General features: G+C 39.7%; 1 protein-coding gene across 1 annotated transcript; it reads left to right on the top strand.

Moving 5' to 3' along the window:
• The first annotated feature begins 3,094 nt into the window (after positions 1 to 3,094).
• Positions 3,095 to 23,044, top strand: ARL6IP5 (ADP ribosylation factor like GTPase 6 interacting protein 5). Its single transcript, XM_060766385.2, has 3 exons — positions 3,095 to 3,338; positions 19,595 to 19,812; positions 21,254 to 23,044. Exons 1-3 carry the CDS (start codon positions 3,163 to 3,165, stop codon positions 21,424 to 21,426), a joined length of 567 nt encoding a protein of 188 aa, XP_060622368.1. The 5' UTR covers positions 3,095 to 3,162; the 3' UTR covers positions 21,427 to 23,044.
• The last annotated feature ends 654 nt before the right edge of the window (positions 23,045 to 23,698 follow it).

Raw genomic sequence — 23,698 nt, forward strand, 5'->3', positions numbered from 1 at the left:
TGTTTGTTTGCTTTGTTCTTTTAGAAATGTAATATATTTGACTGGCTGCCCTGACACGAGAAATAAATAAATCAAGAGACTGCAATCCTTAGGACAGGGGTCCTCAAACTTTTTAAACCGAGGGCCAGGTCACAGTCCTCAAACAGTTGGAGGGCCGGATTACTGGGAAAAAAAAAAGAATGGATTCCTATGCACACTTCACATATCTTATTTGTAGTGCAAGAAACACTTTAAAACAATGCAATAATTAAAATGAAGAATAATTTTAACAAATATAAAGTTATTAGTATTTCAGTGGGAAGTGTGGGCCTGCTTTTGGCTGTGAGATAGGATTGTTGTTGTTGTGTGCTTTCAAGTCGTTTCAGACTTAGATTGACCCTAAGCAAGGGCCTTCTAATCAAGGTGAAAGAAGAAAGCGCAAAAGCTGGGTTGCAGCTAAACATCAAAAAAAAAACCAAGATTATGGCAACAAGAATGATTGACAAGTGGAAAATAGAGGGAGAAAATGTGGAGGCCATGACAGACTTTGTATTTCTAGGTGCAAATATTACGGCAGATGCAGACTGTGGCCAGGAAATCAGAATACGCTTACTTCTGGGGAGGAGAGCAATGTTCAATCTCGATAAAATAGTAAAGAGTAGAGACATCAGACTGGCAACAAAGATCCGCCTAGTCAAAGCCATGGTATCCCCTGTAGTAACCTACGGATGTGAGAGCTGGACCTTAGGGAAGGCTGAGCGAAGGAAGATCGATGCTTTTGAGCTGTGGTGTTGGAGGAAAGTTCTGAGAGTGCCTTGGACTGCGAGAAGATCCAACCAGTCCATCCTCCAGGAAATAAAGCCCGGCTGCTCACTGGAGGGAAGGATACTAGAGACAAAGTTGAAGTACTTTGGCCACATCATGAGGAGACAGCAAAGCCTAGAGGAGACAATTATGCTGGGGAAAGTGGAAGGCAAAAGGAAGAGGGGCCGACCAAGGGCAAGATGGATGGATGGCATCCTTGAAGTGACTGGGCTGACCTTGAAGGAACTGGGGGTGGTGACGGCCGACAGGGAGCTCTGGTGTGGGCTGGTCCATGAGGTCACGAAGAGTCCGAGACGACTGAACGAATGAACAACAACAACAAGCGAGGGCCGGGTAAATGACCTTGGTGGCACTATCTGGCCATCGGGCCTTAGTTTGAGGACCCCTGCCTTACGGGCTACGGAAGAGTTTTCCTCTTGGGGCCCAGATAATGTGGGATTTTTTTCAGCTGTGTAGAAGAGGCCTGCGTTTGCTGTTAATAATGTTCTCCTTAAGGTTGCAGTAAGTTAAAAATGACTTAAGGGCACAAAAGCAACAGATGTTACAGTTCTTTCCCACTGAGTCATAGAATCATAGAATAATAGATTTGGAAGAGGCCTCGTGGGCCATCTAGTCCAACCCCCTGCCATGCAGGAAAAGTACAATCAAAGCACCCCTGACAGATGGCCATCCAGCCTTCACTTAAAAGCCTCCAAAGAAGGAGCCTCCACCAGACTCCGAGGCAGAGTTCCACTTTCTGAACAGCATTCACGGTCAGGTAATTCTTAATGTTCAGGTGGAATCTCCTCTTCTGTAATTTGAACCTATTACTCTAGAGTCCTAGGGCCCATCCACACAGCCCTATATCCAAGAATACCAAGGAAGAAAATCCCACAATATCTGCTTTGTACAGGGTTATCTGAGTCCACACTGCCATATATTCCAATTCAAAACAGATAATGTGGGATTTTATTCAGCTGTGCAGAAGGGGCCCGAGTTTGCTGCTCAAGTTTGTCCCAAGCCCCTTCCACACAGCTGTATAAAATCTCACATCTGCTTTGAACTGGATTATATGGAGTCAGGGCCCTTCCAGACAGGCCCTATATCCTAGGATCTGATTCCAGGTTTTCAGTTTATCCCTGATTATCTGGCAGTGCAGACTCATATAATCCACTTTAAAGCAGAAAACCTGGGATCAGATCCTGGGATACTGAGCCTGTCTGGAAGGGCCCTGAGTCTACACTACTATATAACCTAGAGAATATCAAGGCAGAAATCCCACAATATCTCCTTTGAACTGGGTTATCTGAGGTCCCTTCCACATAGCCCTATATCCCAGAATATCAAGGCAGAAAACCCACAATATATGCTTTGAACTGGGTTATCCGAGTTACTCAGATGATGTGGGATTTTCTGCCTTGATATTCTGGGATAGAGGGGTGTGTGGAAGGGCTCTGAGTCCACACTCAGATAATGCCATCTAGTCCAACCCCTTGCCATGCAGGAAAAGCACAATCAAGGCACCCCTGACAGATGGTATTGCCCCAACTTCATCACTATGATACTTCACCTTGTTGACGGGAAGCTTCCCACTGGAGTGGAAACCATCTATCGGACAGATGGCAAGCTGTTTAACGTCAGCAGACTGAAAGCCAAAACCAAGGTTACAACATCTGTTATAGAACTCCAGTATGCTGATGACAATGTCGTCTGTGCACAAATAAGTAAGCCAGATGTCAATCCAGCCTTCGCTTAAAAGCCTCCAAAAAAGGCTTTTAAGCCTTTTCTACCTTGATATTCTGGGATAGAGGGCTGTGTGGAACGGTCCTGAGTCCACACTCAGATAATGCCATCTAGTCCAACCCCCTGCCATGCAGGAAAAGCACAATCAAGGCACCCCTGACAGATGGCCATCCAGCCTTCCCTTAAAAGCCTCCAAAGAAGGCTTTTAAGCCTTTTCTGCCTTGATATTCTGGGATAGAGGGCTGTGTGGAAGGGCCCTGAGTCCACACTCAGATGATGTGGGATTTTCTGCCTTGATATTCTGGGATAGAGGGCTGTGTGGAAGGGCCCTGAGTCCACACTGCCGTATAGTCCAGTTCAAAGCAAAAAATGTGAGTTTTTGTTCAGCTGTGTGGAAGGGGACTTACTAAAAAAAAAGGGAACAAGGAAAGATAGAGAAAAATACAAAAATATCCCACCCTCCCGCTTGGTTTCTTTCCAGCTTATCTGTCAGGCAACCATACAACCAAGTTTATTTTTCGGTTTCCCCCGCCCGCCTCCGCTGCTTCTTATAAGAAGCCCGCCCCCTTTCTGACGTCACGGCTCAGCTGCTGCTGCTGTAGAGGAAAAGGGAAGGGACGCGGAGTGGGCTTCGTGATGGACGTGCAAGTGGCGCCGCTCCGCTCCTGGGACGACTTCATCCCGGGCCACGACCGCTTCGCCGTCCCGGACTTCAAAGACATCTCCAAATGGAACAACCGGGTGGTCAGCAATTTCCTCTATTACCAGACCAACTACCTGGTGGTGGCCGCCACCGTGATCTCCATTGTGGGGTAAGGAGGAGGCCTGCTCGCCTTGTCAAGCCCTGGCGCATCCTCGCTGGGGGTTTAATGCAGTTTGGTACCGCTTTAACTGCGGTGGAGTCCTGGGATTTGTAGTTTGCTGAGGCATCAGCTCTCTTGGGCAGAGAAGGCCCCGCCATTCCATTTCATTGAGCCATGGCTGCATTCATTCTGCCCTGATTCACTCCCATTCATTCCTGGACCTGTGACTCACACTGCTGTTGAGGCCTATGTCTTGAATAGGCTATTTGGCTTTCCAAAGACAGGTGTGCCTGCTTGCTCATGACGACCCCATAGATTTCGTAGGGTTTTCTAATGCAAGGAAGATTTGGGTGGTTATGGGCTTCCTTTCCTTTTGAAATAGAGCCTACAGCAGCTGATACTTGGTGGTGGTCTCCCCTTAAAGTACTAACCAGGTCTGGCCCCACTAATAATAATAATAATAATCATCATCATCATCATCTATATAAATTAAAATGTAATGCTCGTTTGTGGGATTAACAGAACTCAAAAACCACTGGACGAATTGACACCAAATTTGGACACAAGACACCTCTCAGGCCAACGAGTGGCCATCACTCATAAAAACACTGAAAAACACAGCAGAAGATACTTAAAAAGACAAAAACCAAAAAATACATTACAACGCATGCGCACAACCACATTTATACACAAACACACATATACCCAAATATACACACACACATATGCACACACAAAACACATATACACAGACTGGGCCACGGCTAGTCTATATAAATAAAAATGTAATGTTCGTTTGTGGTATTAACATAACCTAAAAACAATTGGACAAATTGCCCCCAAATTTGGCCACAAGACATTTACTAACCCAAGGAGTGACTATCACTCAAAAAATTGATTTTGTCATTTGGGAGTTGTAGTTGTTGGGATTTATAGTTCATCTACAATCCAAGAGCATTCTGAACTCCACCAATGATGGAATTGAACCAAATGTGCCACACAGGACTCCCATGACCAACAGAAAACACTAGATGGGTTTGGTGGGCATTGACCTTGAGTTTGGGAGTTGTAGTTCACCTACATCCAGAGAGCACTGTGGACTCAAACAATGATGGATCTGGACCAACTTTGGCACAAATATTCCATATGCCCAAATATGAACACAGATGAAGTTTGGGGGAAATAGACCTTGACATTTGGGAGTTCTAGTTACTGGGATTTATAGTTCCTCTACAAACAATAAGCATTCTGAACCCCACAAATTTCCCACACAGAACTTCCATGACCAACAGAAGATACTTAAAGCCATCCAGTCCAATTCCCTTCACGAGGGCAAGAAAACGTAATCAAAGCCCTCCTGACAAAGAGCCATCCAGTCATAGATATAGATAGATATATATGATTCACAACAGAGGGAGAGATATAGTGTCATAGATTTGAAATGGACCCCTAAAGAAGGACTATAATATGTTGCATGTTCCAGAGTAGGCAAGCCAGACACTCTCCACATCAACACTGGCAAAGAAACAGCAAGAAATACTGCTTATCCACAAGCGTAAAGAATCATAGAATCATAGAGTTGGAAGAGACCTCATGGGCCATCCAGTCCAACCCCCTGCCAAGGAGCAGGAATATTGCATTCAAAGCACCCCTAATTATCCAGCCTCTGTTTAAAAGCTTCCAAAGAGGGAGCCTCCACCACACTCTGAGCCAGAGAGTTCCACTGCTGAACGGTCTCACAGTCAGGAGTTCTTCCTAATGTTTAGATGGAATCTCCTTACTTGTAGTTTGAAGCCATTGTTCTGCGTCCTAGTCTCCAAGGCAGCAGAAAACAAGCTTGCTCCCTCCTCCCCATGACTTCCCTTTCACATATTTATATATGGCTATTATATCTCCTCTCAGCCTTCTCTTCTTCAGGCTAAACATGCCCAGCTCCTTAAGCCGCTTCTCATAGGGCTTGTTCTCCAGACCTCTGGCTGAGCAGCTTAAAAGCCCCTCCCTAAACTACAAGCCTTAGAATTCTGCAGGAGGCAGCAACTGGATTTAAAGTGGATCTATGCTATAGTGCAGTGGTTCCCAACCTTTGGGCCTCCAGGTATTTTGGACTTCAACTCCCAGAAATCCCAGCCATCTTACCAGCTGTTAGGAATTGTGGGAGCTGAAGTCTAAAACACCTGGAGGTCCAAAGGTTTAAAGTATTTAGGCCTTAATAGGGCCTCATCACACCTGAGCATTTATCAAACTTTAAATGCTGCGGCTGCCTCCTGCAGAATTCTGGGGTTTGTAATTTAGGGAGGAGGCTTTTAAACTGCTCATCCAGAGAAGCCCTGGGCCTCCCTAAACTACAAGCCCCAGAATTCTACAGGAGGCAGTCACAGCATTTAAAGTGGATTAAAGTGGATAAATGCTCATGTATGATGAGGCCATTAATAGCCAGAATGTTCCTCATGGCACCAAAAAAAGTTGGTTTTTTTTTCATTCATTGTGGTGGAATAGGATAAATAATAATTGCAGGAAGTTTTTGCCAAATGGCACGTTGAAAGTTAAAAATGACAGCCACAAAAACAAAGTTTCTGGAGTATGACAAGCACTTTCATAGCAAGTACCACACAATTAAACAGGAAATAACACTTTCAAACCAGGAACAGAAAATGTTTCAAGTTTGGTATACAATGTTGCATAAAGTTTTTGCCAGTCAGCCCTCCATATTCACAGATTCAATCTTCCATGGTTTGAAAATGTTTTTTTTTTAAGAATTCAGAGAACAAACTGTGATTCCCAGCCCCTTTTTGTATTAAGGAATAATATTTTACCGTGCCATTGTATATAACAGGACTTCAGTATCCACAGATTTTGGTATCCAAGTATTTGCCATGCATTAAGGTTATGGGATCATGGAAACTGGAATCTCGCAAGGTCTTTAGCTTTCTCTGCCATTGCTCTAAAAGTAGTGCCAAACTGCATTGATTCGACAGTGTAGATGTGCCCCATTACCTTTAATGTGTAGTCAAAGCACCATAATTGCATAGTATGAAGGGCAGTTCACTTTTTTCTATTGGGAAAATCAAGGGCCATCAAAAGGCCTTGAGTGCCACTTGCAATCTCAAGGCCCACTCCTGTGTGCAAACACTTATTTGGGAGTCAAAGCAGTTGAATGAGGCATCTTCTTTTTCAAATAGACAAGGTCCTATTAATCATCATTTTACAGCTTCTGTGCATGTTGATAAGAGGTTAAAGTTGAAAAGATTGTCACTTTTTATTTGTTTTAGACTCTTGTTTACTAAAAGGATATATGATGTTAGATAGGTGGTTGCAAACAATCTCTCTATGTGGCTTATAAACACTTTGTCCTTAGCTTGTTTCTTGACATCACTGGGCTTGTTCCCAACCAAATATTTACTCAGAGAGTATTATCTCCCAACACCCAAAGCATACTGACATTCTTTTTCAGACATAACTGCCAGAAAGTTTATGTCTTTTTTCAGTTGAATACACTTCTGCAAAATGGATTTGAAATTAATCTTAGATGTGGCACATACATTCCCTGAGATGAAGGCCTTCACTTTCCGGATTTTTTTCCGAAAAAAGTAGCCATTTTTGTAGGGTTACCTATGAAGAAGATATAGTATGTGGCTTTAAATGAAATGGTTTCTAAGCTACCTTTTTGGTTCATTTAAAATGTAGCTGTTTGGTACATTTGCTCATAGGCTCACTATTGAAGAGCCCATGCATCTTTTTTGTTCAGACTGACTATTTAGTTTGTGGAAGGTAAGATTGGATGGTAAACTACAAGGCTAATGCAGGCATGAGCAAACTTGGGCCCTCCCGATGTTTTGGACTTCAGCTCCCACAATTCCTAACAGCCTACTGGCTGTTAGGAATTATGGGAGGTGAAGTCCAAAACATCGGGGGGGGGGGGCAAGTTGGCCCGTGCCTGCGCTAGCAAATGAAATGTGAAGTCATTTTGAACAAACTTCTGATTTGTTCAAGTGTTTCAGATTTGTGGGTAAAAATGTTGCAAGTCAAACTCACACAAACCTTTCACCATGTTAGGTCATTTTAATCTTTAAAGGGCTTAGATGAAAATTTCTCAGTATAAAAGTATTTTGTGAATTTTTGAAAAGTCGTGATAAACTTCCCCATACACCAAAATCCTATGTAAAAATGTTGCAAGTCAAACTCAAACTCAGAGTGCTGGTTTTGAAATTCCAGCTGCCCCTTAAAAAAACATGAGTCATGATTCATATGATATTTAATCTTAAGTATCTCCTTCATGGCTTCTTTGGAAGACATGAATGAAAAGCTTCCCAGCTGCTTTTACGATTTTAACTTTGGAAATAATCCAGAACCAATGCCATGTTGGCACTTCAGAATTATGATGTCCAAATGCTCTTAATTTGGGGTCAATGCAACAATTACAATGATATCTAACTTTAGGATTTAAGTATGTCCCTTTGCAATATGTTCACAAGAGATGAAATCTCCATTCTTCAGTGAAAATGAATGCCACCTGTGAATATCCTTGGCTACATGATTTGAGTATATAACTCTAGCCCTAGTAAAGGTAAAGGTTTTTCACTGACATTAAGTCCAGTCGTGTCCGACTCTGGGGGCTGGTGCTCATCTCCTTTTCTAAGCCAAAGAGCCGGCATTGTCCGTAGACATCTCCAAAGTCATGGGTTGTTTTGCCCAGTATTTAAGCCATCATACCACACTAGTCCTTTTCCTACTATTATCCTACTGTTGCTACTACCTGAATCCAATATTCCTTCCAACTAGAGTAGGCTTATATAATGGGACTTGGTAAATAGCAAGCCCCATTCATTCAGTGGGTCTGTTTTAATTGGAATTCACTTTGGATTCAAATCTTTATGAAAAAGTTGTCCAGTACCATTAAGAGAATCATTTTAGCAGATTATAGTTGAAAGTACGTTAAAAACATCAGGTTGATCATTCTTTCAGTATCAAAGAGTATTGATGTCAGCCTGATGTTCACAATAATTTGTTTTTGAGTGGAGCTGGGAAGATTATAAGTACTGAGAACTGCGCATTTTAGAAGGGTATTTTTAATCTTAAAAGTAAAATAAATAAGCAAATAGTCTTTTTGTTTGGTCTTAAGACATTCATCACATTTAGTAGGAACATTTGCAAACCCATTTGCGCACACTACTGAAGCAACATTTAGTCCACTCAGAAAGTGAGACAAGGTAGAATTGATCCTTGATGTTGCTGCCAGATATTGATGAACTGGAGTTTTTGCTATTGAAGAAGGGATGGCAGTAGATAGCATCTCTAAATATCCCCCTGAAAATGGCATGTTTTTCTACAGGAAGTTACCATACTACTGACTTGCAAGGCAAAGGGTTTGGCATATAAAATGAGTAACAGGGGTATTGAAACTGTATCACCAATCCTTGTTTCCATAACAAGTAATATTTTTTCAAAATCCAATTATCACAGGGACAGAAAGTGAGGTGAAATCTTCTGAACAAGGGCACAGACAGCAAAACAAATACTACAGGGGTGTTAACCCTTCCCTCTGCTATCTGGAGCTAATATGTATATTTGGCTGGAGTTGCACTTTAAATATGTGCCTGTTCCTGACTTACATAGACATTCAATTTACACTATCTTGTTCATAACTTGGGGACTGCCTGTACTTGTCTTCCATTTAACAAAAATGACACCTGAAAGAACACTTTTTTAGAGTACACACCAAAAGAGAACTGTACTTGGTATATTTTATATCAAAAATTTGATATAAGGGATGGAGGTGATTTTGTGGTCACAAACAACTCTTCATATTTTTTTCTTGGCACCATTTATTTGTGGTTTGTTGAAAAGCCATGTTAGCAATGTGTTCATGTGTTAGTCTTTTCCTTGAGCATAAGGGATTGTCTAGTTCCTATTGAAAAATAACTCAAATTACATAGTTCTATTTATTCCTTCTAACATGATGGGTAGCTAAGACAACTATAGTGATGTATAGATATATGCATGATGTATATATATATATGCATGAAAAAAAATCCTTTCCGCATCTGTTTCTTAATGTGTGGCTTTCAAAAAATGAGCTTTAGGAGTATGTATCTTTACTGAAATGCCATGCCCATTTCTGTAAGTTGCAGATTATAAGCTCCAGGCCCAGATAGCAGGAGGAAGCTATTGGTGAACCTCTGCCAAGTGCACAAATGAAAGAGAAATATTTTCAGTGTGTTTTTTATGTTGTATTCTAAACATACTTGCTTAGATGTATATTTCTCTGAGATTACTGAAGTTTCTTTCAAAACAAATGCTTGACTATGGTTACCAATGAGGTGAACTACTGAATCACTTTGGAAGAATTTGAAGCAAGTTTCACACAAAAATATGCAGAATCATTTTGTTTTCCATTCAGAGATTATCTTTTGTAGTTACTGGAACCAAGATTACTGACATCTCAGAGTAAGTTTCAGTTTGAATTCTTCTAATGGTATTAAGATCTAGCAGGAAATCATAAACGAGTGAAGTCAGCCACCTGTGATGAAGACAAGGCCGCTTACTTCCCTCTTGTCAAGCATAGATGATCTTGTGCTTCAATTACGTTTCCTGTTGCCCATCTCTTCACTGTATGTTTTTGGAGACATTGTTCTCTCCTTCTCAAAATGTCATGGCTGAAACACTCATAAAGAGAATGCACGAAGGTTCTCCATCTATCATTGTTATCATCTCAGTCTTGATTTAATTTTCTGATTGTAATTATTGGTATCATGTATATTGTTTCTCATGTTGTAAGCCACCCTGGGTCCCTTTGGGGAGAGAGGGCAGGATATAATATTAAACTTCATTATTATTGTTACAGCCATGGCTTTGTTTTTTGTTTTTTTTACATAGCTCTCCCCCCCCCCCCCCAAAAAAAAACAACAACAACTTGATTCCATTGCTTAGATGTCTTATTTCATACTTCACAACATCACAGAAACTTGTCCTTTGCCTTCTGTCCTGTGGTGAAAGCACTGGTCCACACATCCGTTACCTTTCATCTAGATCAGGGGCCCCCAAACTTTTTAAACAAAGGGCCAGGTCACAGTCCCTCAAACTGTTGGAGGGCCGGATTATTCTTGTTGTTATGTGCTTTCAAGTCGTTTCAGGCTTAGGTTGACCCTGAGCGAGGGCTGGGTAAATGATCTTGGAGGGCCGTATCCGGCCCCTGGGCCTTAGTTTGAGGACCCCTGGTCTAGATCAGTGGTTCCCAACCTTTGGTCCTCCAGATGTTTTGGACTTCAAATCTCAGAAATCCCAGACAGTTTACCAGGAGGACCAAAGGTTGGAAACCATTGGAGATCAAGACTTCTTAAATTTTTCCACTCAAGACCCTTCCTGTCTGATAAATGTTTACATCACCCTGGTATATAGGTATATAATTTATATATTTATATATATAAATCAAACATTTACTAAAAACAAATCAGTGTTTGCAAGGCTTCCTAAACAGACTGATTTTCCTTTTTCTGAAGTACAGTTGAAGCATCTTCTGAGTCCACTGTAAATACTGCACAATATTTTGTATATATGTTGTACTTTTCATTTATTATCCCCAGTTGTCTACCTTTGATTTACTATCCTTTGAAATATCATTGATTTTTTTATTGAACCTAATGTGATGCCGAGTCAGTATTTCTACCTTCATACATTTAAAAATGTCATAATTCCAGATACTGTTATCAGATTGCGCCTGATTTTCAGAATAATACAAATTCTGCAGAGTGGGGAGTGTGTGAGTTTGGGGTCTGAGAGGGCTCAGAGACAGTCTTCCAAATCCACCTGTATCATCAAAGCCTTGCTGCCCTGCCTATCTGCTCATTTTATAAATCTAGTTGTTGCTATCCTTGATTTATCTTGGCCTGGATGGTCCTGGTAGTCTATTCCAACTCTATGATATCTTGTATTGCATTTATGCTTAACCACTTTGGGTCTCTTAGAGAGATGGTGACGATGATGAGGAGTCACCCCGTTTATGGAAGTTCCAATCCTGGTGACATTTTAGTGCCAAGTCAAAATATGGCTTTTTAAAAATTAAAACCTTTTGGGAATGAATTGTATCCAATATTCCCATGTCTGCTATAAAGCCCTAAACAGTTCTGTCCCAGCCTATCTGTCTGAATATATCTCTGCCCCTAAATTATCTTGGCGACTAAGATCATTTGGGGGGGGGGGGCTGCTCTCAGTCCCACCCTCTTCGCAAGCACAGAGACAGGGCCATCTCAGTGGTGGCCCCTTGCCTGTGGAACTCCCTCCTAAGTGATATTAGATTAGCTTTCTCCCTCCTGGCCTTTAGAAGGAGAGTAAACACCTGGCTCTGGGAGCAGGCTTTTAAAAACTAATGCAGTGCAATATCTTAAATACGGAAAAATGTGCAATGGACTACAGAATGGCCATAGACTCTGATTCATGGATGTTTTTAACATGGGAATTTATTTTATTATGTTTAATATGTTATTTTAATCCAATTTATTTAAAGTCAATATTGTATGTTTTTAAGGCACTATGTAAGTGCAACTTGTAAGCTGCCTTGAGTCCCCCTTGAGGTAGAGAAAGGCAGGATATAAATAAGGTAAATAAATAAATACATTTTAAAAATCATCACTATTATTTATTGTCTTGAATTTATTTTAATGCACGGTGTCCTGAGATTCATGGATTACAGAATAGGATAGAAATATAAATCCATTTCTCTGGCTCTACCGTCTTCCACTGTTTGGTCTCTGTGCCTTTTCTCTCTTTGTTGAGAGACAGCCTTTAAGGAAACCACTCTTACTTTATACAGCTTCCTCGCTGTAGCCATTTTTTCCACTGAAGGCTTTGGCACAGCCCTGTATTTTCCAAAGCCTGCTGTGGTTAAGACTAAGATAAATTGACAACCAGCCATGAAGAATAGAAAAACCAGTTTCTCTCTCTCTGTAATAAAAGTGATATAGAAACTGGTAATCATCTTAACATATATGTGTGCTGTTTCCTATGATAAACATTTCAAAGGCAATAAAATAATAATAGTTAGTGGGGAAAATTGTAATAACAACAAGCTTTGTAAAATGAATATGTTTAACAATTATGGAATACATCTCTTAAATCTGTTTTTCAGAAAAAAGAACAACACTTGACAACTATAGCAAATATAATTAACATGAGACTGCATACAAAAAGATGCTGTGTTGATGCTAAATGTAGTCATGACAATGAGATCTGAGCTGGAGGATTAGAATGTATTTCAGATTCATTTAAAATGAAAGGAATGCTGATGGGTATGTGACATGCTTAGCATGATTGCTAAATGTTATGCAATACTGTGCTGAACGAAGCAAGTATATTGACAAATGTAGGTACTAATAATAGTATAATGCAGGCAGGAGGAATAAAGTGTGGATTTCCCCAGTGTTGAATTGTACAAAAATACCGTATGTAATAGCTTTATTTATCTGCTGATAAGTATTATAGTTCCCTGTTTTACTGATTCTGCATTTAATCACAATTAACATAAAATTCATAGTATCATATTTAGTATCTAAATGGGAAAACAAAGTCCACATGGGATAGAGATTTAGCTTATTTACTGAGGGGAATGGCTTGCACCACAATTCAGTCAACATCCATTGCAAGTCATTCAAAAGGGAAATATTTGCTATTGAAATTGTTAAAGTAGTAGCAGTGTTATTCCCTGGGAGCATAAAAAGGAGGAAGAGAGGGGAGAAAAAAAGAAGATAACATAATGGTGCCTCCATGTTTCCCCTCCCGCCTTCCTCCTATTTTATTTGCTTTTTGGTAATGGGCTTATACAGTTCATTATATAATAATGTCTCCTTAACATGACATATATAACTAAACTGCAGCTGAAAAGTAAATGCAATAGACTCTCAGTTAACCGGATCTCAAAAAACTGGAACTCTCAAGCAGCTAGCAGGAAATGCAGGAATAAAATGTATTTATTTTTACATAAAACACACACACACATACACACCTGTGTGTGTGTAATACAGTAAAACTGTGTTACATTGTGTCTTTATATTAATTGCTTTTTATTACTTTATTTCAATACTAATATCAAATCAAATACAGAGTGTATAGTATTGTATAGTATGGGGTAGAGTATTAGTTAGGCCTATTTTTAATAGTAACTCTTAAGAAACCAGAAACTGCATTTATCCGGCATCAAGCAATCGCCATGGGTGCCAGTTAGCGTAAAATCTACTTGAGTTCATAAGAAAACATGTTAACAGTAAAAACTATGCAGAATCAAGTTTTCAGTTCTTTGTATCTAGAAAATGTTCTGTAGCTTAAATATGTGTCTTGCAAGCACAATATATCTTACAAATTCCGTTTGGTCAATTAGAACCGTGTCTTACAGTACCTGCCGGTCAATCAGGTTAATGTAAAATCCTTGAATTTCTTTGAACCCTGCAGGGGCATCTGCAAGGAAATCCCGTTAGTTTTAGTCTGACAGAAGCAGGTGGGCTGCCTTAACCTTCTCATGTCGGAAGTCTGTATCACTAAACCTGAATTGGCGCTCTCTAGAGCCAAATGTTGGTAATGCCTTGTACTGTGAAAACTTCTCTTTCCCCCAAGCATTGTGATTAACTAGCTGTCTAAGAATAATTTCTGAGTATTGGTCTGCAAAATGACACTTGTTCATACTCATGACAGTCCTTCAAACCTAATAGTGCTATTATAGAAATATGATAATCCAGAAAATGTGCTTGAAGTTGCCTATTTTGATGAAGGTCTTCTCATCATTTGGAAAACAGCTTGGCATTCTTCTTGAGCCAAGAAGTACCTAACCTGTTTACCTGTTATTTTTCCTGACTTAACCATATCAGCTTTTAAAAATCTAAGTATTTAAGCACTGGAGCTAGATGAGGGAGTGCATCCGTACAGTTCCATGTGATACATTGGCAACGTTATATTTGAAGTTCATGTAAGAACACTGGCTAGGAAATCAAACTTGTACTACTTGCTGTTTACCTGATGGATTGTTGTTGTGTGCCTTCAAGTTGACTTTCATTTATGGTGACTCTATTATAGGGTTTTCTTGGCAAGAATTAATCAGAATGGATTTGCCATTTCTTTCAGTTGTGAATATAACTTGGTCAACGCAGTGGGTTTTCATGGATGAGTAAGAGTTCAGACCCTGGTCTTTCAGAATCCTAATCTAACCTTTAGACCAGTACACCACTCTGGATCTAGTTGATAGTAGTCGGAGGACTTTATTATCAAATCTACTTAGTTACGACTTTACTATCAAACCCCACCTTATGAAATCTTCCAAGACTATATTCAACTGTTAGCTTTTAAGAGTTCAACTTTGCTTTCTCTTCCTGCTTTATTTGTATAAGGATTTCCTGCAGATTCTTCAGGATACCACCAATAACAATATCTCACTGTTAAATCAAATTTTCTACAGTAGTGTTTAAACTTTATAGTCTGCTGCACTTGTTTGCAAAGTGAATCTTTTAACAGAAGATGGAAACTACTCTTTTGGCTTGTTCACATGGAGGAACATAAATATTGTCTGTCTACAGATCCCTTCTCTGCTCTTGGTTTCATTTGCCTTGTTCTCAGTGCAGTAGTAGTTTCCTAACAGACACTCAGTCAGTAGTCTGTTTATGTTAAGTGCTTTGCACCTCCATGTTATCTCTGCCACTTCTATATCACCTATTACTGGGTAATAAAAGCTAATCATCTTCTTTCCAAGTTTTTGTTTTCATATGTTGCCCAGGTAACATGGTCAACCTCAGATAATGAGACTACTACCGCTCTGCTAGCAGCCTGCACATATCCTGGTGGTGTCTGCTGCATTCAATAAATCTCTCTAACAAGAGCTATATTTAGAGCATATCCTATAACCAACCTTGCTTCTAAGTCCACCTGCGATATCTAATGACTCTGATTTGGAAGACTTCTCATCACACTTCAGACATGATGGATCACTTGTCTTATCACCTTAGTGAAGATGGTATCAGCATGGACCACCTGCTGCGAGACAAGAAGGTCTTAGAACATTATCTTCTATTCATTTAAATATGTTTCAGAAGGTAATGAGCACATACCTTTCTTGGCCATTTTAGTGTTGTGCTTGTTAATTCTGACAAGTGAAATCCAGATAATTATTTATTTACTCTATTTATACACTGCTTTTCTCACCCCTGGGGGAGACTCAAAGTGGTTTACAACAAATAATGGCAAAATGCAATGCCTTACATACATAAAGCCAAATCATAAATCTAAACAACATATAACTAAGCATAAATTCAATAAGACAGTTAACCCTAAGATAAGAGGACATTGAGACATGAAAACATAAAAATTAAAAACACCTAATAAAACAATTGTCAATTGACTGATTACTTAAGATCCATTTTCAACCAGAGGAATATTTTTGTGGCTACCCCTTAAATATATAATATTTGAAGGTTTGAGAGAATTAGGCTACAATCTATTGAGTAGGTGGAATGCCCTGCTCAATAAGCATGCATAGGGCCACATTTCTGAAACAGATTAAGAGGTCATACAGAATGCTGCTGGAATGATGGTTCATAGTTCATAGCACTGTAGAATTATGCTTACCATATTTTGGATCTGAAATAGATACAGTAAGATAAGCAGGACCAGAAGCAGTTCAGGATAAATGCAGAAAGGTCTCAGTTTTTTCAACTGCCTCCTGACCCCAAGCTGGTTAGTAGAAACTTGGTTTTGGGTAAAGTGTAAGCCTCAAGCAGGAGTGTATTCTTTTCTTAGCCTAACTTCTTCAGAGTTTGTGAAGATGGCAGTGTTGTTGAGTAGGCTTGGGCTTGAGTCTAGGCATTCCTCATCTCTATAGCTGAATCCTTTAAGGAACACTATCGCTCAACATTTCACCTGTCATCCTATGGTCCCCCCATGAATACCATTAGGTTCTCTTAGAGAAGGAATACTCAGACAGGTTTTTGGCAGTTCCTTTCTCTGAGAAAAGACCTACAGCATATGGTGTTCATTGAGTCTCCTATCCAAATATTAACCAGGGCTGATCTTACATTAGATTCCATAATCAGACAGGATCTATATTCCTTGTCTATAAAAATCATGAGGTTGCCACAGGGGAGGTGAAGATACATCTTTTTTTTTTATCTGTATGTACTGATGTATTTCCTTTGCAGCTTAAAAAAGGTTTATTTGCATGACTTAATTATTGTAGCAGTCTTCTTCCCATGGCCATGGTAAACAAATTAGCATGTAAAGTCCCACTTTTAATCTCTTGCATTCTAGTTAAGTTTCATTTGCTGTCGGGATGCATAGAAAACTTGTTAGACTGCATTTTCTGAATTAGTTATGTTGGTTCTTACGTATGATTCCAGTGAAATGCATACATGTAAAATACAAGGATACTGATTGTTATGAGCATTGTGTGAGTTACATCCATTATGTTTGCTCAACAAACTCTGAGAGCACAATAACTAATTGTATGAGGAAGAAATCTAGTGCCTCAGCACAAAACAAAATGACTTGATGCTATATTACTTTGGCACTGGAGTCAGATCAACAAAAAAGAAATGATATAGTGGATAGATAAATCATTTGAGTGACTCTTGCCAATTCTAGAAGGGATGCTAGATAACTACTAGATGATGTGTCTTTAACTCTTCCCCCACTAATCCCTAGAAAATAAGTGATTAAATTCCCCCAAGTAATGCTGTAAGGTAAATTTGTTTAGAAGATGATGACTTCTCTTCACCTATGTGACTCAGCAGATGCTTGAGTCAATACATACAGGAATACTGTAGCTTCCATTTCATGTAGCTTCCATTTAATCGTGTAATGAAGTGGCATTGTGTTGTTATTGTATATTTTTTGTATGTTAACACATGTTGTGAACTGGTCCGAATCCCTCTTTGAAGGTGAGAGGGTCGGTATATAAAACCTCGAAATAAATAAATAAATAAATAAAATGTAGAAACCAGAAACACAGTCCAGCTTAAGGTGTGGCACTCAGCACATGATCTCAGAAATCTCTTAGTATGTTTAGAAAGTGGAAATTTGTGACTCACCAACCTAACACAGCCCATCAGTATGTGGAGGGTTCCAGTATTCAGCTTTGAGACTATGAGAAAGAAGTTGGTAGCATAAGCTTTTTAATGAAATAGGCTTAAGTCTCTTAAAGGTTGAACAGTTGTCCCTCCACGTTGGCATTTTTTTTTACTTCTGCAAATTTCATTATTAATGGATTAGACTGAAATCATATCTAGGGACCTCTAGATCCTCCACTGTGACTCTGTAATCAGCTCTCTCTAGTCATGTTGGAAGACAGATTTATGGAGAGAAGACTTTACAATAGAAGTCAACCATGGAGTCATGCTGGAAAACCTAGAAATTCCTATGTAGATGTTCTCTCCAATTTTTAAAAAAGCAATTTCTTTATTTTCAGTTTTTCACTTTCATAGGCCTTCATTGTCCCTAACTCCAGCAAATGTGGAGAACCGACTGTACTATCAGCTTCATTTTCATAGGTGCTACAATATCTGGGTTGTTCTGAGTTTTACAGGCTGTGTGACCATGTTCCAGAAGTATTATCTCCTGATATTTTGCCCACATCTATGGCAGGCATCCTCAGAGGTGGTGGGGTCTGTTGGAAACTGGGCAAGTGAAGTTTATAAGTGGAGATTCTGGCTATAAAAACCTTCAACAATACATTGCTATAAAATCCTTTCCCATAGGATATTTCAGGCAAACATTACTATGTCTTTGAATTCTACAGTCCACTAGTTATGCATCAGGACCTGGGAGATATTTGACAAATTTGCATACTGCCCATGGTTTGTTGACTGCATTGAATCGAGCTAATCACAATCTGCTTTAAATAGTGTACCTGAGGTAATTTGAACTGTGTCTTTTGCCAAATCCGACATACTAGACCACTTCTATAAAATGAAGATTCTGCTGAACGTTAGAGCAAAATGCTAGTGGTGTCAAACTGACTTTCTCCCTGGAGTTACTATTCAGCTTTTCCAGGCAGAACATTGAGAAAGTTTTGATCTAAATATAGCCTGTGGCTGACCAGAAGTGACTCAGACACTGGAAACAGCAAGCAGATCTGGCCTGTTTTTAGTACGCTGCAGAATGGAGTCGGGTTGAGAAGCAGGAGCAGGTGGGCAGCTGACTTGAAGCTGCTTCTATAAAGGAATGATTGGTTTCTAGCTTTTTTAATCAAAGAAAGAGTTCTTTGTGTGCAGAGACCAGTACATTTGTGTGGTTGTGTAATATGTGTATGTGCATGCTTCCCGAGTAACCTCTCAGTTTATGATGACCCCATGATTTTCATAGGGTTTTCTTAGGCAAGGAATATCCACAGGTGGATATGCCAGTTCATTTCTCTGAGTTATAGCCCACAACACCTGGTATTTATTGTCTGTCTCCATCATACTAACTTAGTATAAAACCTGCCTTTTGTGCGCGTGAGAGAGGGAGGGAGTTTATAAGGATCGATTCTTATCACATAGAAATATAGTTTCTAGATCAGTGGTCCTCAACCTGTGGTTCCCCAGATGTTTTGACCTTCAAGTGCCAGAAATCTTAACAGCTGGTAAACTGGCTGGGAATTTTGGGAGTTGTAGGCCAAAACACATGGGGATCCACAGGTCGAAAACCACTGTAGATGGAGGGAAATAACAGTACTCCTCTATTCTGCTTTTGTCGGACGCCACCTGGAATACTGTGTCTAGTTCTGGGCACCGGAATCCAAGAAGGGTATTGATAAACTGCAGTGTGTCCAGAGGAGATCAAAGGCCTGGAAATCATGATGTCTGTGGAGCTGGGTATGCTTAGCCTGGAGAAGAGGTGACATATGGCCATGGTTAGCTATTTGAAAAAGGATGTTCATATCAAAGATTAAACTAGCTTATTTTCTGCTATTCCTGAGACTAGGATACAGAAAAATAGATTCAAACTTCAGGAAAAGACATTCCACTTCAACATTAGGAAGAACTTCCTAGCCGTACAGTTTGTTTGACAGTGGTATATACTGTGTGGTGGAGTCTCTCTCTGGAGGTTTTTAGACAGCCTTGGTGCCATTTGTCAGGAATGGTTTGTTCATGTATTCCTGCATGGCGGGGGGATTTGACTAGATGGCCCTCGTGGTCATGAAAATCTATGATTCTATGTGGTAAATTGGCAACAAAAAGAATCATCATAAAATTGTATTGAAACTGACACTAAAATTATTATATCACGTTCAATATTATTTATATCTTGTGTGTCTACAGATTTCTGAATCCGCTGAGCATGGTCCTTGGTGCTGCCGTGGTGGTCCTGGTGTTCCTGGCGTTTGTGTGGGCATCTCACAACAAAGACTTCATTCGCAAGTTTAAGAAGCACTATCCCTTTGCCTTTGTCATCGCTATTATTCTGTTGAGCTACTTCCTGATATCCTTTTTTGGAGGCGTCATGGTCTTCATGTTTGGGATCACATTTCCCCTGTTCTGTGAGTTCTTCTTGTGGGCCGGATACTTTTGAAATGGTTTCCATTTTCATAATATTAAATGCTGAAGCTTCTTGTTAATCACAATCACATTGAGAAACTTCAGCTTGTGGTTTTTCATTTCTTGTCAGCAAGAACCCTGACAGTCAATACTAGTCTGCTGTTGTATTTAGCATTAGATTGTACTGCTTGGCTAAATATACAGCTCCCTTGTGCCACCTGAATGAGCCAAAAGTTGTGTTATTTCAGATCTTCTGGGGTGTTACAGACTGCAGTGAGTCGGTGCTGTGGCTCTTTAAGCCTGAGGGCATTTTAGTGCCAGAGAATGTTTAATGTCACGTCGCATATGTATGTATGTGGAATATGCCTGCTTTTTAATTAGGTTATATCTTACAAATTGGTGCCAAGTCTAGATCAGGAATTAGCAAGATGTATCCTCCAATACTAGGGGGTGCCCAGTTTTTCATCTTTGTGTTAGTTGCTTATCTGCCCACTTTCCTTAACTTTTTTTCCACTTCTTATTATATAACATAGCTATGGTTATTCATATCTCTATTTTACCAGCAAGATTTGACACAGTTGTTGCTGAATTACTGTAGCTTACTATTGTTTGAGGGGCCCCTGGTGGCACAGTGGGTTAAAGCGCTAATCTGCTGAACTTGCTGACTGAAAGGTTGGTGGTTCAAATCCAGGGAGTGGGATGAGCTCCCGCTGTTAGGCCCAGCTTCTGCCAATCTGGCAGTTCAGAGATATGCAAATGTGAGTGGATCAATAGGTACTGCTTCTGCAGGAAGATAACAGCGCTCCATGCAGTCACGCTGGTCACATGACCTTGGAGGCGTCTGCAGACAATGCCAGCTCTTCAGCTTAGAAATGGAGATAAGCACCACCCCCAGAGTCAGACATGACTTAATGTCAGGGGAAGCCTATACTTTTACCTTTTACTATTGCCTGACTTTACTGTTGACACAAATTTGTTCAAAGCTCCACAGCAAGTATCTTAATTCAAAATTCTGTGCTTGCGATCCATACAAGGCTGTTATCGTCAATTACCTTTGCTTTGCATCAGGCAACTATGGCAGGGACTAGTTTTCTGTCTTTAAAATCTTCCAGGAAAAAGATTTTAGGGGTAGAAAACCCCCATGGTTGGATGTCCACTTCTGGTTTTGAGAAATGTATGTCTGTATACTTGTTCTTAAATAATGCTGCATTCTATTTGGAAATTGCATTAGATGTCCACAACAGGCTATGTCTCTATTTTAGACCAGAATTAAAGATCAGGGAGCCTGAAGGATTGAAGGCCACCAAAGAAAACCCCTTGGGCTCTGCCCACCACTGCCTTACAGTGTGTCTATGCATGTGACATTTTTAAAACTTTACTTTTCTCCAAGTGACAAAAACTGCTATCTCAGATGAATTAATAATCTGATTTCCTTTTTGGCAGTGATGTTTGTTCATGCTTCCTTGAGGCTTCGGAACATAAAGAACAAACTGGAGAACAAGATGGAAGACATTGGCTTGAAGAAGACTCCGATGGGCATCATCCTGGACCTTCTTGAACAGCAAGAAGAAGGTTTCACCAAGCTGGCTGACTACCTGGCTAAAGCAAAAGAATAAATATGCATGCTGCTTGTTGTTCTTAGCTTGGGGAAGTATTTGGTCACGTCCAACATCACTTTTCAGTCTGTGGGTGTAATGATACACAGACCGCAAAGCTGACATGTGGCAAAATGACATCTCATTAACTTTTGAGGGCTCCTCTGAGCAAAGTGGAAAAAAAGGCATTATAACAAGGTGTAACATGCTGAGGTATTTGATACACAAATGCATTTGATAGTTCAGAGCACTTATTTGTTTTCCAAGGGATGGGAGAAGGGATGGACAACATGGAATGCCTTCTCCAAAACTATTTATATTTTGGTGTTTTTTTCAGAAGTCTGTATTTTATGAAAACACTTCAAATGCAAAAAGCACTTTTTTATCCTCCATGTAATCAGGATGGCATCACACTGACCCCAAACTAATATGAATTAGGCTAGAGAATATATGTTGGAGCAACGATAGCTCTTGGCTCCCAGGTTGAGTAGTTGTTGAATCTAGTTTGGATTTTAGTCTGAATTTTAAAGGAGTTAGCTAAGGTGCTGAACCTTATCCCACAAATTGATTCCAAACCTTGTATAGCTCAGTTGAAATTCAGAGTAAAGTCTAGTGTCATTGCAGACCCTCCAGCCCCCGTTGCATCTTAACCCCTTGAGTGGTCTATATTTTCAAAAAGAGAAGTAGAGAAGCTCAGTTTAGCCATAGGACATGTATATTTTGTTGTGATAAATCTGGATTTTTTTTCTCCTGTTTACCAACAAACCTTTATTTTTTGCACAAAACTTCAAGTCTGCATAGATAACATCTAGCAAACAGACATTCCTTCAGTAAACCTATGGAGAGTGATCATATTTAAGGGTCAAGTCGTATAACAAGACGAACGTATTTTTCTCTGCATGCCACATTCAACTGCTCTACATGCTTTAATATATATATAATAGTTATGTACGTATTTAACTTTGCAAAGCTTGGAATCTGCTGTTCAATTTAATTATGGATCTTAACAGTATTTGTTTAGTCCACCGTGAGAAATATATATATTTTAAAGAAAAATGAACTGGAAAATATAATGTTAATTTTTGATGTCATCTCATACTGACATTTGGGGCTATCCAGGCATTCTTCTCCTGTCTCAAAGGGGATGAAACAGTGCAAGATATCTTCATGCATCATATGTTAAGCACCTCCATTTTTTCCTCCAAATGCCTGTTGCACATAATTTCAGTGGAATTAAATTTCATGTAAGAAAAATAGGCAAATCCACACTGCATATCACACACTCCCTATTTTTCCTTTTTCTGTATTTTTCTCTATAGATTTAAGTTGTTACAGTGGCAGAGAATATGTGGCCTTCCAGAAGTGTTTGGACTGCATGTCTCATCAGTGTTAGCCTGCTTACCTGACCAGAAGAGATAATGAGAGTTGCAGTTCAACTTCATCTGCAAAGTCATATTCTCCCTAGCCTTCTATTGTTTAGGTAGTAAATATTCTCAGGTTCCCCTTCACAAACCATGAACTTTTTTTCCCTTTTTGAACTGAGAGTTGTAACATCTCATTCCATATTTTACTGTTAAATGATTGATATTTTGTTGGAATTATGTCTCTAGATTCCAGGATTAAAGATAAATAAACTGGTCTTGATTTGTATTGTCTTACTTTACATGTGATTAAATACCCTCTAATATTTAGTTTAAGTATAAAATGTTAGAAATACAGAGAAATAGAATTATTTATAAATCAGTGATTCCCGAACTCTAGTCCTCCAGGAATTCAGCTCCCCAAAGCCTTAGCTGACCTGACACTTACTGACCACTTAGGGTACTTTGAACCATCATAGAAGGAAGAAGTTTCTGTGTACAGATGAATTATATTAGAAACCCTGGAACCGGTTTGTGTCTCAGATGGTGATTACGCAAACTTCAGAGGCAGATCTTAAACTAGTTCCAGAATCCACAGTATCTGTGGCTTGACATTTGTGGTGAATTTAGGTTTTCTTTCAACCCCTGCCCTCCTGAAATGCATACGTCCTGATCAGCAGAACCCCGTGAGTGTTCACACAGCAGTTCGCTTTCTGTGGAGTCACTTGTGCCATGCAATGGTGGTTTATACTAGAGCATGCTGATGTTCATTAAGGGGTTTATTTTATACTTTCCTCCCAAATTTGTTTATATCAGTTTAAAGCTTTTAAAGTAGTGCTCCCCAGATGTTTTGGCCTTCAACTCCCACAAATCCTAACAGCTGGTAAACTGACTGGGATTTCTGGGAGTTGTAGGCCAAAATGCCAAGGGAC

This window comes from Anolis sagrei, chromosome 2 (genome assembly GCF_037176765.1).
Source record: "Anolis sagrei isolate rAnoSag1 chromosome 2, rAnoSag1.mat, whole genome shotgun sequence".
Taxonomy (NCBI): domain Eukaryota; kingdom Metazoa; phylum Chordata; class Lepidosauria; order Squamata; family Dactyloidae; genus Anolis; species Anolis sagrei.

Bases quoted from the DNA above. Each gene is read 5' to 3' on its own strand.
- ARL6IP5 (XM_060766385.2), top strand. From the start codon at position 3,163: ATGGACGTGCAAGTGGCGCCGCTCCGCTCCTGGGACGACTTCATCCCG. The intron at 3,339-19,594 runs GTAAGGAGGAGG...GTGTGTCTACAG, and splicing joins ACCGTGATCTCCATTGTGGG to ATTTCTGAATCCGCTGAGCA. The intron at 19,813-21,253 runs GTGAGTTCTTCT...CCTTTTTGGCAG, and splicing joins GATCACATTTCCCCTGTTCT to TGATGTTTGTTCATGCTTCC.